At 28.5% G+C, this 15,842-nt stretch overlaps 2 protein-coding genes across 6 annotated transcripts in view; one reads left to right on the forward strand and one right to left on the reverse strand.

The window, feature by feature from the left end:
* Positions 1-7,417, forward strand: part of LOC119600226 (adenylate cyclase type 2) — a 127,881-nt gene extending 120,464 nt beyond the window's left edge. For 4 of the 5 annotated variants that reach the window (XM_037950321.1, XM_037950322.1, XM_037950323.1 and 1 more), the window contains exons 19-23: positions 3,472-3,684; positions 3,758-3,862; positions 4,072-4,089; positions 6,940-7,182; positions 7,262-7,417. In XM_037950321.1, coding sequence (XP_037806249.1) covers positions 3,472-3,684; positions 3,758-3,862; positions 4,072-4,089; positions 6,940-7,182; positions 7,262-7,393 — 711 coding nt within the window. In that variant the 3' untranslated portion in view covers positions 7,394-7,417. The remainder of the gene's footprint in view (positions 1-3,471; positions 3,685-3,757; positions 3,863-4,071; positions 4,090-6,939; positions 7,183-7,261) is intronic. The other variant, XM_037950325.1, reaches the window with a different exon arrangement.
* A 4,195-nt stretch (positions 7,418-11,612) lies between these two features.
* On the reverse strand, positions 11,613-15,231 carry LOC119600254 (uncharacterized protein C16orf52 homolog A). Its single transcript, XM_037950369.1, has 3 exons — positions 15,035-15,231; positions 13,043-13,289; positions 11,613-12,974 (listed from the first exon to the last, which is right to left on the reverse strand). The coding sequence occupies exons 2-3, from the start codon at positions 13,143-13,145 to the stop codon at positions 12,574-12,576; spliced, it is 504 nt and encodes a 167-aa protein (XP_037806297.1). The 5' UTR covers positions 13,146-13,289; positions 15,035-15,231; the 3' UTR covers positions 11,613-12,573.
* Between the last annotated feature and the right edge of the window lie 611 nt (positions 15,232-15,842).

A 15,842-nucleotide genomic window follows, 5' to 3' on the forward strand; every position in this document is an offset into this window, starting at 1 on the left:
CCCCAGGGCAAAACGGATTAAAACCTGTGATCACTTCCATTTCCTAATAAAACTCGATTTTTGAGTGAAAACATAAAACTAGAGGCCCCAGGGCAAAAAGGATTAAAATCTGTGATCACTTCCATTTCCTAATAAAACTCGATTTTTGAGTGAAAACATAAAAGTCCATTTTCTGGCTAAACTAGAGGCCCCTGGGCAAAAAGAATTAAAATCTGTGATCACATTTGTTTCCCACCAAAAAGTCGATTTTTGAGTGAAAACATAAAAGTCCATTTTCTGGCTAAACTAGAGGCCCCAGGGCAAAAAGGATTAAAATCTGTGATCACTTTTGTTTCCCACCAAAAACTTGATTTTTGAGTGAAAATATAAAAGTCCATTTTCTGGCTAAACTAGAGGCCCCAGGGCAAAACGGATTAAAACCTGTGATCACTTCCATTTCCTAATAAAACTCGATTTTTGAGTGAAAACATAAATGTCCATTTTCTGGCTAAACTAGAGGCCGCAGGACAAAAAGCATTTTAAATCTGTGATCACTTTTGTTTCCCACCAAAAACTCGATTTTTGAGTGAAAACATAAAAGTCCATTTTCTGGCTAAACTAGAGGCCCCTGGGCAAAAAGGATTAAAATCTGTGATCACTTCCATTTCCTAATAAAACTCGATTTTTGAGTGAAAACATAAAAGTCCATTTTCTGGCTAAACTAGAGGCCGCAGGACAAAAAGCATTAAAATCTGTGATCACTTTTGTTTCCCACCAAAAACTCGATTTTTGAGTGAAAACATAAAAGTCCATTTTCTGGCTAAACTAGAGGCCCCTGGGCAAAAAGGATTAAAATCTGTGATCACTTCCATTTCCTAATAAAACTCGATTTTTGAGTGAAAACATAAAAGTCCATTTTCTGGCTAAACTAGAGGCCCCTGGGCAAAAAGAATTAAAATCTGTGATCACTTTTTTTCCCACCAAAAACTCGAGTTTTGAGTGAAAACATAAAAGTCCATTTTCTGGCTAAACTATAGGCCGCAGGACAAAAAGCATTAAAATCTGTGATCACTTTTGTTTCCCACCAAAAACTCGATTTTTGAGTGAAAACATAAAAGTCCATTTTCTGGCTAAACTAAACTGGGCAAAAAGGATTAAAATCTGTGATCACTTCCATTTCCTAATAAAACTCGATTTTTGAGTGAAAACATAAAAGTCCATTTTCTGGCTAAACTAGAGGCCGCAGGACAAAAAGCATTAAAATCTGTGATCACTTTTGTTTCCCACCAAAAACTCGATTTTTGAGTGAAAACATAAAAGTCCATTTTCTGGCTAAACTAGAGGCCCCTGGGCAAAAAGGATTAAAATCTGTGATCACTTCCATTTCCTAATAAAACTCGATTTTTGAGTGAAAACATAAAAGTCCATTTTCTGGCTAAACTAGAGGCCGCAGGACAAAAAGCATTAAAATCTGTGATCACTTTTGTTTCCCACCAAAAACTCGATTTTTGAGTGAAAACATAAAAGTCCATTTTCTGGCTAAACTAGAGGCCCCTGGGCAAAAAGGATTAAAATCTGTGATCACTTCCATTTCCTAATAAAACTCGATTTTTGAGTGAAAACATAAAAGTCCATTTTCTGGCTAAACTAGAGGCCGCAGGACAAAAAGCATTTTAAATCTGTGATCACTTTTGTTTCCCACCAAAAACTCGATTTTTGAGTGAAAACATAAAAGTCCATTTTCTGGCTAAACTAAACTGGGCAAAAAGGATTAAAATCTGTGATCACTTCCATTTCCTAATAAAACTCGATTTTTGAGTGAAAACATAAAAGTCCATTTTCTGGCTAAACTAGAGGCCGCAGGACAAAAAGCATTAAAATCTGTGATCACTTTTGTTTCCCACCAAAAACTCCATTTTCTGGCTAAACTAGAGGCCCCAGGGCAAAACGGATTAAAACCTGTGATCACTTCCATTTCCAAATAAAACTCGATTTTTGAGTGAAAACATAAAAGTGGCTAAACTAGAGGCCCCAGGGCAAAAAGCATTAAAATCTGTGATCACTTCCATTACCTACCAAAAACCCGATTTTTTAGTGAAAACATAAAAGTCCATTTTCTGGCTAAACAAGAGGCCTCAGGGCAAAACGGACTAAAACCTGTGATCACTTCCATTTCCTAATAAAACTCGATTTTTGAGTGAAAACATAAAAGTCCATTTTCTGGCTAAACTAAAGGACCCAGGGCAAAAAGCATTAAAATCTGTGATCACTTTTGTTTCCCACCAAAAACTCGATTTTTGAGTGAAAACATAAAAATCCATTTTCTGGCTAAACTAGAGGCCCCTGGGCAAAAAGGATTAAAATCTGTGATCACTTCCATTTCCTAATAAAACTCGATTTTTGAGTGAAAACATTAAAGTCCATTTTCTGGCTAAACTAGAGGCCCCAGGGCAAAAAGCATTAAAATCTGTGATCACTTTTGTTTCCCACCAAAAACTCGATTTTTGAGTGAAAACATAAAAGTCCATTTTCTGGCTAAACTAGAGGCCCCAGGGCAAAAATCATTAAAATCTGTAATCACTTCTATTTCCTAATAAAACTCGATTTTTGAGTGAAAACATAAAGGTCCATTTTCTGGCTAAACTAGAGGCCCCAGGGCAAAAAGCTTTAAAATCTGTGATCACTTTTGTTTCCCACCAAAAACTCGATTTTTGAGTGAAAACATAAAAGTCCATTTTCTGTCTAAACTAGAGGCCCCAGGGCAAAAAGCTTTAAAATGTGTGATCACATTTGTTTCCCACCAAAACCTCGATTTTTGAGTGAAAACATAAAAGTCAATTTTCTGGCTAAACTAGAGGCCCCAGGACAAAAAGCATTAAAATCTGTGATCACTTTTATTTCCTAATAAAACTCGATTTTTGAGTGAAAACATAAAAGTCCATTTTCTGGCTAAACTAGAGGCCTCAGGGCAAAACGGATTAAAACCTGTGATCACTTCCATTTCCTAATAAAACTCGATTTTTGAGTGAAAACATAAAAGTCTAATTTCTGGCTAAACTAAAGGCCCCTGGGCAAAAAGCATTAAAATCTGTGATCACTTCCATTTTCTACCAAAATTAAATTTTTGAGTGAAAACATAAAAGTCCATTTTCTGGCTAAACTAGAGCCCCCAGGGCAAAAAGCATTAAAATCTGTGATCACTTTTGTTTCCCACCAAAAACTCGATTTTTGAGTGAAAACATAAAAGTCTAATTTCTGGCTAAACTAAAGGCCCCTGGGCAAAAAGCATTAAAATCTGTGATCACTTTTGTTTCCAATCAAAAACTCGATTTTTGAGTGAAAACATAAAAATCCATTTTTTGGCTAAACTAGAGGCCCCTGGGCAAAAAGCATTAAAATCTGTGATCACTTTTGTTGCCCAACAAAATTCAATTCTTGAGTGTAAACATAAATTATTATAATGTACAAAAAATTATCTTTTTTTATTCACAGATTCTCTTAGAAAACATTTTACCTGCTCACGTGGCCACACATTTCCTACACCAAGAACGCTCTACGGAATTGTATCATGAAAGTTATTCCTGTGTAGCTGTAATGTTTGCCTCTATACCCAATTATAAAGAATTTTATGATGAGACGGATGTGAATAAACAAGGTTTAGAATGTTTAAGATTACTCAATGAAATTATATGCGATTTTGATAAGGTAAGAGAATTTCTATGACGTTATATCTAGCTATTCGATCGTTTAATAAATTAATACCTCTATCTCTTTTCAGTTACTTTTAAAACCCAAATTCAGTGGCATCGAAAAAATCAAAACTATAGCTAGCACATATATGTGTGCTTCAGGATTAAGACCCGGCAAAGAAGAGGGAGCTACGGTAAGTTTGTTTTCTACTTGTTTCATTAATACGAATTTGTTCTTTAGTCTTGTATCTATATATAAAGGTAGTGGCGTTTAGTGTAGTCCTTGTCTTTGTAGTTTAGTCATGTGTTAACTGTCAAGTGTCATGTTTCTTTTTTTATTCTTAATCTTTTCAATTTAATCTTTTTTCTCTCTTGAAATTTTTCTAACACAATAAACAAGCAGCTTATGCGTAATTTTGCGGTAAGTAACACCTTCAACTAAACACAAGTTTAGAACAAAAGTTTCTGTAATATTTTGCAATTTTCAATAGAAAAAGCTGCAAATTTTCTATAGAAAATGTTGCCCTTTTGGCAAAAGCTGCAAATTTTCTATAGAAAATGTTGCCCTTTTGGCAAAAGCTGCAAATTTTCTATAGAAAATGTTGCCCTTTTGGCAAAAGCTGCAAATTTTCTATAGAAAATGTTGCCCTTTTGGCAAAAGCTGCAAATTTTCTATAGAAAATGTTGCCCTTTTGGCAAAAGCTGCAAATTTTCTATAGAAAATGTTGCCCTTTTGGCAAAAGCTGCAAATTTTCTATAGAAAATGTTGCCCTTTTGGCAAAAGCTGCAAATTTTCTATAGAAAATGTTGCCCTTTTGGCAAAAGCTGCAAATTTTCTATAGAAAATGTTGCCCTTTTGGCAAAAGCTGCAAATTTTCTATAGAAAATGTTGCCCTTTTGGCAAAAGCTGCAAATTTTCTATAGATGTTGCCCTTTGGCAAAGCTGCAATTTCTATAGAAAATGTTGCCCTTTTGGCAAAAGCTGCACATTTTCTATAGAAAATGTTGCCCTTTTGGCCAAAGCTGCAAATTTTCTATAGAAAATGTTGCCCTTTTGGCCAAAGCTGCAAATTTTCTATAGAAAATGTTGCCCTTTTGGCAAAAGCTGCAAATTTTCTATAGAAAATGTTGCTCTTTTGGCAAAAGCTGCAAATTTTCTATAGAAGTTGTTGCCCTTTTGGCAAAAGCTGCAAATTTTCTATAGAAAATGTTGCCCTTTTGGCAAAATCTGCAAATTTTCTATAGAAAATGTTGCCCTTTTGGCAAAAGCTGCAAATTTTCTATAGAAAATGTTGCCCTTTTGGCAAAAGCTGCTAATTTTCTATAGAAAATGTTGCTCTTTTGGCAAAAGCTGCAAATTTTCTATAGAAAATGTTGCCCTTTTGGCAAAAGCTGCAAATTTTCTATATAATATGTTGCCCTTTTGGCAAAAGCTGCAAATTTTCTATAGAAAATGTTGCCCTTTTGGCAAAAGCTGCAAATTTTCTATAGAAAATGTTGCCCTTTTGGCAAAAGCTGCAAATTTTCTATAGAAAATGTTGCCCTTTTGGCAAAAGCTGCAAATTTTCTATAGAAAATGTTGCCCTTTTGGCAAAAGCTGCAAATTTTCTATAGAAAATGTTACCCTTTTTGGAAAATGTAGCAAATTTTCTATACAAAATGTTGCCTTTTTGGCAAAAGCTGCAAATTTTCTATAGAAAATGTTGCCTTTTGGCCAAAGCTGCAAATTTTCTATAGAAAATGTTGCTCTTTTGGCAAAAGCTGCAAATTTTCTATAGAAAATGTTGCCCTTTTGGCCAAAGCTGCAAATTTTCTATAGAAAATGTTGCCCTTTTGGCAAAAGCTGCAAATTTTCTATAGAAAATGTTGCTCTTTTGGCAAAAGCTGCAAATTTTCTATAGAAGTTGTTGCCCTTTTGGCAAAAGCTGCAAATTTTCTATAGAAAATGTTGCCCTTTTGGCAAAATCTGCAAATTTTCTATAGAAAATGTTGCCCTTTTGGCAAAAGCTGCTAATTTTCTATAGAAAATGTTGCCCTTTTGGCAAAAGCTGCAAATTTTCTATAGAAAATGTTGCCCTTTTGGCCAAAGCTGCAAATTTTCTATAGAAACTGTTGCCCTTTTGGCCAAAGCTGCAAATTTTCTATAGAAAATGTTGCCCTTTTGGCAAAAGCTGCAAATTTTCTATAGAAAATGTTGCCCTTTTGGCCAAAGCTGCAAATTTTCTATAGAAAATGTTGCCCTTTTGGCAAAAGCTGCAAATTTTCTATAGAAAATGTTGCCCTTTTGGCAAAAGCTGCAAATTTTCTATAGAAAATGTTGCCCTTTTGGCAAAAGCTGCAAATTTTCTATAGAAAATGTTGCCCTTTTGGCAAAATCTGCAAATTTTCTATAGAAAATGTTGCCCTTTTGGCAAAAGCTGCAAATTTTCTATAGAAAATTTGTTTGCAAAATTTGCTAATTTTTTATAGAATATATTTCCCTTTTTGAAAAATATCCAAATTTTCTATAGAAGATGTTGCATTTCTTGCAAAATCAACAATTTTTCTATAGAAAATGTGGCTCATTTTACAAAATTTCTAAATTTTGATAATTTGTGTTGCCCTTTTTGCAAAAGCTACAAATTTTCTATAGAAAATGTTGCCCTTTTTGCAAAATTTTGGAAATTTTCTATAGAAAATATTGCCCTCTTTGCAAAATTTGCTAATTTTCTATAGAATATATTGCCCTTTTTGCAAAATATCCAAATTTTCTTTAGAAAATGTTGCACTTTTCGCAAAATTTGGAAATTATCTATAGAAAATGTTGCAGTTTTTGCAAAATATGCAATTTTTTATATAAATGTTAAATTATTTGCAAATGGTCTAAGAAAATCTTATAGAACTATCAGTTGAAAGCGATTTTAGTTAGAAAATGTTTAGATAGAAATTTGTTCTTTTACTAATAGTTTTCAACATAAATTTTAAATTAATAAAGTTATAAAAATAATCAATAATTTAAACTCTATATTTCTCTTTTTTTATTGTCATGTTCTCTTCCTTTCTTTATAACAAAACCATCACACTTCCTGTCTGGTCATAATGTCAATGATGGCTTTTTATGATGTTTTACTTCATGACAATGAAAATAATGACTTTTTTCCCTTTTTAAAATGATGGCCCTGATTGTCAACTACTACTACTACAACGACAACTATAACTATATGACGCTGATAATGTTGATGATGATGGTAATTTAATGTTACAATTGTACAAAAAAAAAACACACCTCCAGGATGAAAAGAGAACCGAAGAACATAATGTTGTAATTTTAGTAGAATTTGCCATTGCATTGATGTCAATTTTAGATTCAATTAATCGTGAATCATTTCAAAGATTTCGTTTACGTATTGGTCTTAATCATGGCCCTGTCATAGCTGGTGTTATTGGTGCACAAAAGCCTCAATATGATATTTGGAGTAATACAGTAAATGTAGCCTCACGCATGGATTCTTGTGGTGTTATGGGTAGATTACAGGTATGGTGTTCTTGTTAACAACAAAGTTTATGTTAATTTCCTTTTGAAAATGTATTTCTTTTTTTTACTAATTTTCCAGACTACTGAGAATACAGCACAAATTTTAATGGCCGCTGGCTATGAGTGTGAATGTCGTGGTTTGACTTATGTTAAAGGCAAAGGAAATCTAGTCACTTATTTTGTAAAGACACCATTTGATGGAAAATTATAATAATTTTTAAGCTTAAAGTTATAACAGAAAAAAAAAGAAAATAAATCATATTTATGGCCTGTTAAATACTTGTGTTTTACAAGTATTTGCTGGCTTTTAAAAGGAAGAAATCTATGAACAACGTTTAAACATAATAAAACCACAAAATATGTATGTAATATGTATGAATAATTTATATTTATATTAGCCAGAATAATGCATATTTAGATTATTATATAACGAATCGAATTAACATTTATTTCCTCCCTCCTACATTTAGCTGAACAAAAACCAAACAACAACCATTTCAATTATCCTAAGCATTTAAATTATTTAAAAAAAAAATCTAAAGAATTTTAAAAGAATATAAAATAAAATTTTAGATAAAATCTGAGAAAATATTAGCAGTTCTTAAAAGGAACTAAGTCTTATTAACACATTCATTCAACTTTTTGTAGAAATTTTACATAAAACTAAACATTTCTAAAGAAAATTTTAAAATTTTTGTATTCATTTTAAAGAAAATGCTATATTTTCCTTAAAAAGTGCAATATAGTTATAAAAAATTAACAAATTTTGTAAAAAGTGCAACATTTTGTGAATAAAAATTGCAAAAAGTGCCATAATTTCTACAAAAAATAGAGTACATCTTTTAAATTTAGACAATTTTAAAATTTTTGTAACAATTTTAATGAAAATTGCATAGAAATTGCAACGTAGTTGTAAAAAACTATAGAAAATGTTGCACTCTTTGCAAAAGCTACAAATTTTCTATAGAAAATGTTGCAAAAGCTACAAATTTTCTATATAGAAAATGTTGCACTTTTTGCAAAAGCTACAAATTTTCTATGGAAGATGTTGCAGTTTTTGCAAAAGCTACAAATTTTATATAGAAAATGTTTCACTTTTTGCCAAAGCTGCAATTTTCTATAGAAAATGTTGCACTTTTTGCAAAAGCTGAAAATTTTCTATAGAAAATGTTGCACTTTTTGCAAAAACTACAAATTTTCTATAGAAAATGTTGTACTTTATTTTAAAGTTGCAAATTTTCTATAGAAAATGTTGCACTTTTTGCAAAAGCTACAAATTTTCTATAGAAAATGTTGCACTTTTTGCAAAAGCTACAAATTTTCTATAGAAAATGTTGCACTTTTTGCAAAAGCTACAAATTTTCTATAGAAAATGTTGCACTTTTTGCAAAAGCTACAAATTTTCTATAGAAAATGTTGCACTTTTTGCAAAAGCTACAAATTTTCTATAGAAAATGTTGCACTTTTTGCAAAAGCTACAAATTTTCTATAGAAAATGTTGCACTTTTTGCAAAAGCTACAAATTTTCTATAGAAAATATTGCACTTTTTGCAAAAGCTACAAATTTTCTATAGAAAATATTGCACTTTTTGCAAAAGCTACAAATTTTCTATAGAAAATATTGCACTTTTTGCAAAAGCTACAAATTTTCTATAGAAAATATTGCACTTTTTGCAAAAGCTACAAATTTTCTATAGAAAATATTGCACTTTTTGCAAAAGCTACAAATTTTCTATAGAAAATATTGCACTTTTTGCAAAAGCTACAAATTTTCTATAGAAAATGTTGCACTTTTAGCAAAAGCTACAAATTTTCTATAGAAAATGTTGCACTTTTAGCAAAAGCTACAAATTTTCTATAGAAAATGTTGCACTTTTTGCAAAAGCTACAAATTTTCTATAGAAAATGTTGCACTTTTTGCAAAAGCTACAAATTTTCTATAGAAAATGTTGCACTTTTTGCAAAATCTACAAATTTTCTATAGAAAATGTTGCACTTTTTGCAAAAGCTACAAATTTTCTATAGAAAATGTTGCACTTTTTGCAAAAGCTACAAATTTTCTATAGAAAATGTTGCACTTTTTGCAAAAGATAAAAATTTTCTATAGAAAATGTTGCACTTTTTGCAAAAGCTACAAATTTTCTATAGAAAATGTTGCACTTTTTGCAAAAGCTACAAATTTTCTATAGAAAATGTTGCACTTTTTGCAAAAGCTACAAAGTTTCTATAAAAAATGTTGCACTTCTCGAAAAACTTGCAAATTTTCTATAGAAAATCTTACACTTTTTGCAAAAACTGCAATTTTTCCATAGAAAATGCTGCTCTTTTGGCAAAAGCTACAAATTTTCTATAAAAATATCGCACCTTTTGCAAAAGCTGCCATTTTCTCAAAATTTACAAACTTTCTGTAGCAAATGTAGAACTTTTTTTTAAAAAAGTGGCTAAATTTTTTGAAAAATGTTTAAATTCATTTTAATAACTGCTTAATATAACTTTTTCTATTTACAAAAACATAAAAAAAGTTTTCTTTTTATTATCATTAAAATTATTTGTTCATTTTGTTATTTATACTTTGTTATTGTTAAAACTTTTCATTGTTTTGTTTATATTTTAATATAATTTATTAAATATTTTTCTAACCTTAAGCCATAAATATACCAGGAAGTGGTTTTTATAGGTCCTGCTTTTTTGCTGGTTAAACAAAATTTTAAACAAATTTTTTGGTTACTGCCTTTAGCAAAAGAGATAATACCCCACCCCATAATACTAATCCCCTAAATTGTTAAAAGTGTTTTAGCTTAAGGCGTTTATTTTTTTTTTTTTTTTTTTTCTTTTAGCTAAACTAAACTGCTTTGTTATATTTTTAGGTTAAACAAAAAATGTTTAAGATTCTTTGTTTGTTTTTTATTATTGTTTCTTTTAGTAAAATCTAACCCTGTAAAAAAATATTACCTCAAAGTTTTTCTATTTCTCGCAACATGGTCATGTCTTATGAAAAAAAGGGACATGTCACGGTTAAAACCTAAAACATTTAAAATACTAACACAAATTGAAAGAAATATAAATTCTATTTTAAACTATTTTTTATACTAAATTTGTTATTAATAACTTTATTTAGGATATATTTTTTTAAAATTAATATTTATGTATGTGTTTTTTTAAATATACACAAAAAGTGAAACTAAACTACCGAAAATTATAGATTAAAAAAAAAATAAAGCGGAAGCAATTTATTTTCCCTTAAATTTATGAAAAATTTTAAAAAAATTTTGTGATTTAATTTGTTTCTGCTTCATTGAAACCTAATCTATATAATTTATTAACTAAATTATCTTTAAAAATAATAAAATTATAAACAAATTACATAAACTAAACTATATTTATTTAAGCTATTGTAAAATTATGTAAAAACAAATACAAAATAATTTAATAAAATGCAATACAATAAATATAAAATGTTAGCAAATCTAATAAAAAAAAAAACTAGTTTTATTCCTTTAGAATCTTGAAGAAAAAACTAACCTAACCCTAAGAAAATTGCAAAAAGTGCAACATTTTCTATAAAAATTAGTTAATTTTGCAAAAAGTGCAACATTTTTTTAGAAAAATAAGCTATTTTTCCAAAAAGTGCAACATTTTCTATAGAAAATTTGCTGCTTTTGCAAAATGTGCAAAATTTTCTATAGAAAATTTGCTGCTTTTGCAAAAAGTACAACATTTTCTAGGGAAAATTTGCTGCTTTTGCAAAAAGTGCAACATTTTCTATAGAAAATTTGCTGCTTTTGCAAAAAGTTCAACATTTTCTATAGAAAATTAGCTGCTTTTGCAAAAAGTGCAACATTTTCTATAGAAAATTTGCTGCTTTTACAAAAAGTGCAACATTTTCTATAGAAAATTTGCTGCTTTTGCAAAAAGTGCAACATTTTCTATGGAACATTTGCTGCTTTTGCAAAAAGTGCTACATTTTCTATCGAAAATTTTCTGCTTTTGCAAAAAGTGCAAGATTTTGTATAGAAAATTTGCTGCTTTTGCAAAAAATGCAACATTTTCTATAGAAAACTTGCTGCTTTTGCAAAAAGTGCAACATTTTCTTTGGAAAATATGCTGCTTTTGCAAAAAGTGCAACATTTTCTATAGAAAATTTGCTGCTTTTGCAAAAAGGGCAACAGTTTTTTAAATTTTGCAAAAAGGACACCAATTTTTTGAAAAATATACAGATTTTTTCAAAAAGAGCAACATTTTCTATAGAAAATTTAAAATTTTTGTAAAAAGGCATTTTTTAGACTTTGCATTTTAGCACTATTTCTGCTTTAAATTTCATTTATGTTAAATTATTATTTATTACGTGAAAATTTGTGTTGTTATGATTTATTGATTACAAAGATTAATTGCTGTTGTAAGTTGTTGTTGTTTTTAAAGAATTTGTTTTTAATACATTTATTTTGATATTTTACACAATATGTTAAAAAATTAACAACAAAATATAACACTTCACTATATAAAATGCTTATGAAGATTAATTAAAAAAAATTTTATGATTAATTAACACATTCAAATTCAATTTAATCTAAACTTTGAAGTTCTTTTGTGCTTATGGCTGGATTTTATAATTCTCACTATGACAAGATTTGAAATTTGTATAAAATTATCAAACGTATGTAAAATTTTTGTCCCTTAGTATGAATTATAAAACCGACCCTAATTTTTTTTAATTTGAGATTGCTTATTGAAATAGAAGTTTTATACACTTAAATATTGTGTTCAAACTTTTCAATACCCAAAGATTTTTACAATTATTTCTTAACTTTTAAAATATATTCACAATGAAAAAAAAGAAAAATTTGTTCTATTATCACTTGGATTTCCTGTCAAAACCAAAAGAACAAAAAAGTCACATAGAAAGTAAAAAAAAAAAATACACCTAAAGAAAACAATAAAACAGATGCTTCTTTCACTTAGTTTTAAAGTGAAATAGAAAATTGACAATTGATTTTCACCCAAAATTGAGTGAAATTATGATAAACTACACTTGTTTTAAAATATATTCGAGTTTGAATTTTAGGAATTAATATTTTTTATATTGTTTTATGATTTCATTAAATATCTTATTTTGTAATAGATCTATCCTCAATTTGTTCATAATTTGGACTTTCGAAAATTTTTGTAAAGAAAATTTATAAAAAAAAAAAAAATATTAAAAAATATTTGTTTAACCTAAAAAGAGATTTCTTGGGACTAGAAGGATGGTTACATCAGGCCAAATAGGGAGAAGACATTACTATTCTAAACTTACAACTATATTACAACTTTCTTTAGCTTTCCAAAGAAAGACAACTAAAAATCCAGTCTCTATACTTAAAATTACAAAAAAATTTACCTGGTTTTACGCCTTTAAAAATGAGGTAAACAAACTTTTCCGGCAAACAATTCCGATACCACCGTAATCCACAAAGCCAAGACAAATAATATGTACGAGATGCCTATTTTATAGGTATTGGGTAATTGATAGGCCTGACCACCTATCTCCTCAATGTGAAATCCTAGCGGGAAAACCACTGCCGCTAAGCAAAATAACACCATGGCAGTAAAGCCCACCCAGCGGGCATAAGGGATAACATTACGATCCCAGGTGCTAGAGGCCAATAGTATAACAGTAGTGGTTATACAAATGCAGCCTATAAAAATGCAGACCAGAGCAATCAACCATTCAGGTTGTAGCTCAGGAGTATAGCACACTTGAGGCCGATTGTAAAGGGTCATGCAAGTCCACATGAGGCCAAGGCGTATGTCTCCTGGAAATTAATCAAAAAAAGGAATTATATTTTCTTCAATATTAACAAATGTAGGTAAAAGAACTTACCAGCCTCCTCTGTGACTATCCAATCGGGCATGGCCAAACTGACAATGGCAAACACATCGGCGGCCATAAATAATGTGGCACTTATAGTCGTTAATTTGTCCATGTTATTTTGCAAGTCTTTTTTTGCTATATTTTTTAAATGTTTGCACAAATTTTATGTATTTTCTAAATTTTTCTTCCGATGTTAAACAAAATCACAGCAAATGTCAAATCAGTTTAATAGAAGGCTGCCACACTGTTTTTTTAACTGTAAAAAAAGAGAATGCCACTGTGTTTAATAAAAAGTGCTGCCAAGTTGTAATTGTTATAAAAAGAAGAAAAAAAGTGTTAAACTTAAAGAGATTTTTTAAATTTCATAATAATCTTTAAAATTAAACAAAATTAACTGCAAAAATTACTTTTTGAATAAAAAATTATATAAAAAATAATAAAATGTTTAAATTTCTGCATTTAATATATTTATATGTTTTTTTAAGAAATAATAGTAGTTGTGTTTTGTTGCTATCAATGAGTGTTAACGCTTAAAGTTAGCAACAAAACGAACATTACCTGACTTGGCATCACTCCACAGAAGAAATCTGCTAAATCTTGAAATTATTTACAATTTCTTGAAAAGGTTTATTTATTTGGTAATTTTCTTTGATTTAAATTTTATTTTAAAATATTTTTTTATTGTTTGACATAAACACATTAATATTTGTATTTTTATTTTTGAATTGGTAGCACTTTTATCGACGTTGAAATTAACTTGTATAATTTTACACGTTAACTCCTAACGTTTATAAATTTTAAATTTATATGAAATTGCCTTTGAACGTTAGCAACAAAACACAACTAGTGTTGAAATTGTTTAGTGATTTTGCAAGCATTTTAAACATAACATAGGTATTACAGGATTTTTTAGATTTTCAATAAATTTTTGTCAAAATTTAGTATTTTAAACTGTCTTCTATAAATAGCAATAAAAAACGTAATAATTTCTTAAATTGTATATAAAAAAATATGAACATTTTTAAATTAATTAGTACAATATTCAGTTGTGCAAATATTTCTTATGTTTCGCTGTCATTTAAAAATATACATACTCTCAAATTTTAATTCCAAAATATTAAATTTAAACTTGTTTTCTAACGTATCTATGCAAAAAAAATTTCCAAAAACACTAATTTTGTGTGAAACTTTTTTATTTTAAAACTAACCTAAAAAATTTTTAAAAATATTTTTCTTTTTTAGAGGCAATTTTAAAATTGCAATTTTGAAATTGTTTACAAAATTTTGAATTCAAACTTGATTTCTAAGGTAAATATTAAAAAAATGCGCCGAAATTACTGACTTGTAAACAAAATCTTTCAATTTAAAAATAACCTAAATTTTATGATACTTTTATGTTGAAAATATTTTCTATATTTGATGGCCATTTTGAAAAATACATACATATTATCCGATTATAAAAATTTCTTTAAAATAAGTTATTTAATTTTGTTGACTTTTTCAGATATAAAAAATATTTAAGTTTTTTTGACATTTTATAGTAAAATGTTTAATTTTTAAAAAGTACCAATTGTTTTATATTGCATATAGGTATGGTGAATATATTTATGCAGTTTGACGGCCATTTTAAAACATACTTATCAATGATTTCCGAAAATTTCTTTAAAATAAGTTATTTTAGTTTATTGACTTTTTTGCACATAAAAAATATTTTGCGATTTTTGTCTTTTCCTTTCAAAACTTTTATTTTTAAAAAAGTACCTAAACAAATTTTTACGTCGAGAAGTAGTGAATATTTTTATGGTTTGTCGGCCATTTTAAAAAATGCATATTAATGGATTTCGCAAACTTTTTCGAAATAAGTTATGTACTTCAATTTAATGGGTTTTTCAGAAATCAAAAATATTTCGCAATTTTTTGTTATAATCTTCCAAAACTATTATTTTTTAAAAAGTCGCAAAATTATATTTTCTTCAATATTAACAAAGTAAAAGAACTTACCAGGCTCCTGCAGCTATCTAATCGGCCATTACCAAACTGACAATGGCAAACACATATCGGCAGCCTTAAATAAGGTGGCAATTATAGTGGTTAATTTGTCCATATTATTTTGCAAGTCTTTTTTTTAAATTTTTGCACTAATTTTATGTATTTTCTGCAAATTTTAAAATTTTTCTTTCCGATGTTAAACAAATCACGACAAATGTCAAATTAATTTAACAGAAGCCTGCCGCTGGCAAGCTGCCACACTGTTTTTTAGCTGTAAGAAAGAGAATGCCACTGTGTTTAATAAAATGTGCTGCCAAGTTGTAATTGAGAGATTTTTTAAATGTTAAGTTAATTGCTTTAAATTTAAACAAAATTAACTGCAAAAATTACTTTTTGAATAAAAAATTATGTAAAAAATAATAAAATGTTTAAATTTCAGCAAAATTTAATATATTTATATGTTTTTTAAGACTTTGTATGGCTTAATAGTGTTGAAAGTGATTTGAAAGCATTTCCAACATAAACATATAACAGGATTTTTGTAAATTTTCAATAAATTTTGTCAAAAATTTAGTATTTCAAACTGCTTTTTATGAATAGCAATGAAAAACATTTATTAAAACAGATTTTTATTTAAATTTATTATATTTTTGTTGTATTTTATAAATGATATTCCAATAAAACATGATTTTATTCAATAAACTAAGGCCAACGTTACAATAAACTTAAATTATTACAAAAAGAAAGTTGTATTTAAGTTAAACTATGGTAAATATATAAAATTATATAAATGTATATATAAAAAAAAGAGCATATATTA

Source organism: Lucilia sericata, unplaced genomic scaffold (assembly GCF_015586225.1).
Source record: "Lucilia sericata isolate MDLA Ls3-8-SP2 unplaced genomic scaffold, ASM1558622v1 Contig000108F_arrow, whole genome shotgun sequence".
In the NCBI taxonomy this organism is placed as follows: Eukaryota; Metazoa; Arthropoda; class Insecta; order Diptera; family Calliphoridae; genus Lucilia; species Lucilia sericata.

Excerpts from the sequence above, each read along its gene's own strand:
- LOC119600254 (XM_037950369.1), bottom strand. The coding sequence starts at position 13,145 with ATGGACAAATTAACGACTATAAGTGCCACATTATTTATGGCCGCCGAT. Across the intron at positions 12,975-13,042 it reads GATAGTCACAGAGGAGGCTG|GAGACATACGCCTTGGCCTC; the intron begins GTAAGTTCTTTT and ends ATTAATTTCCAG.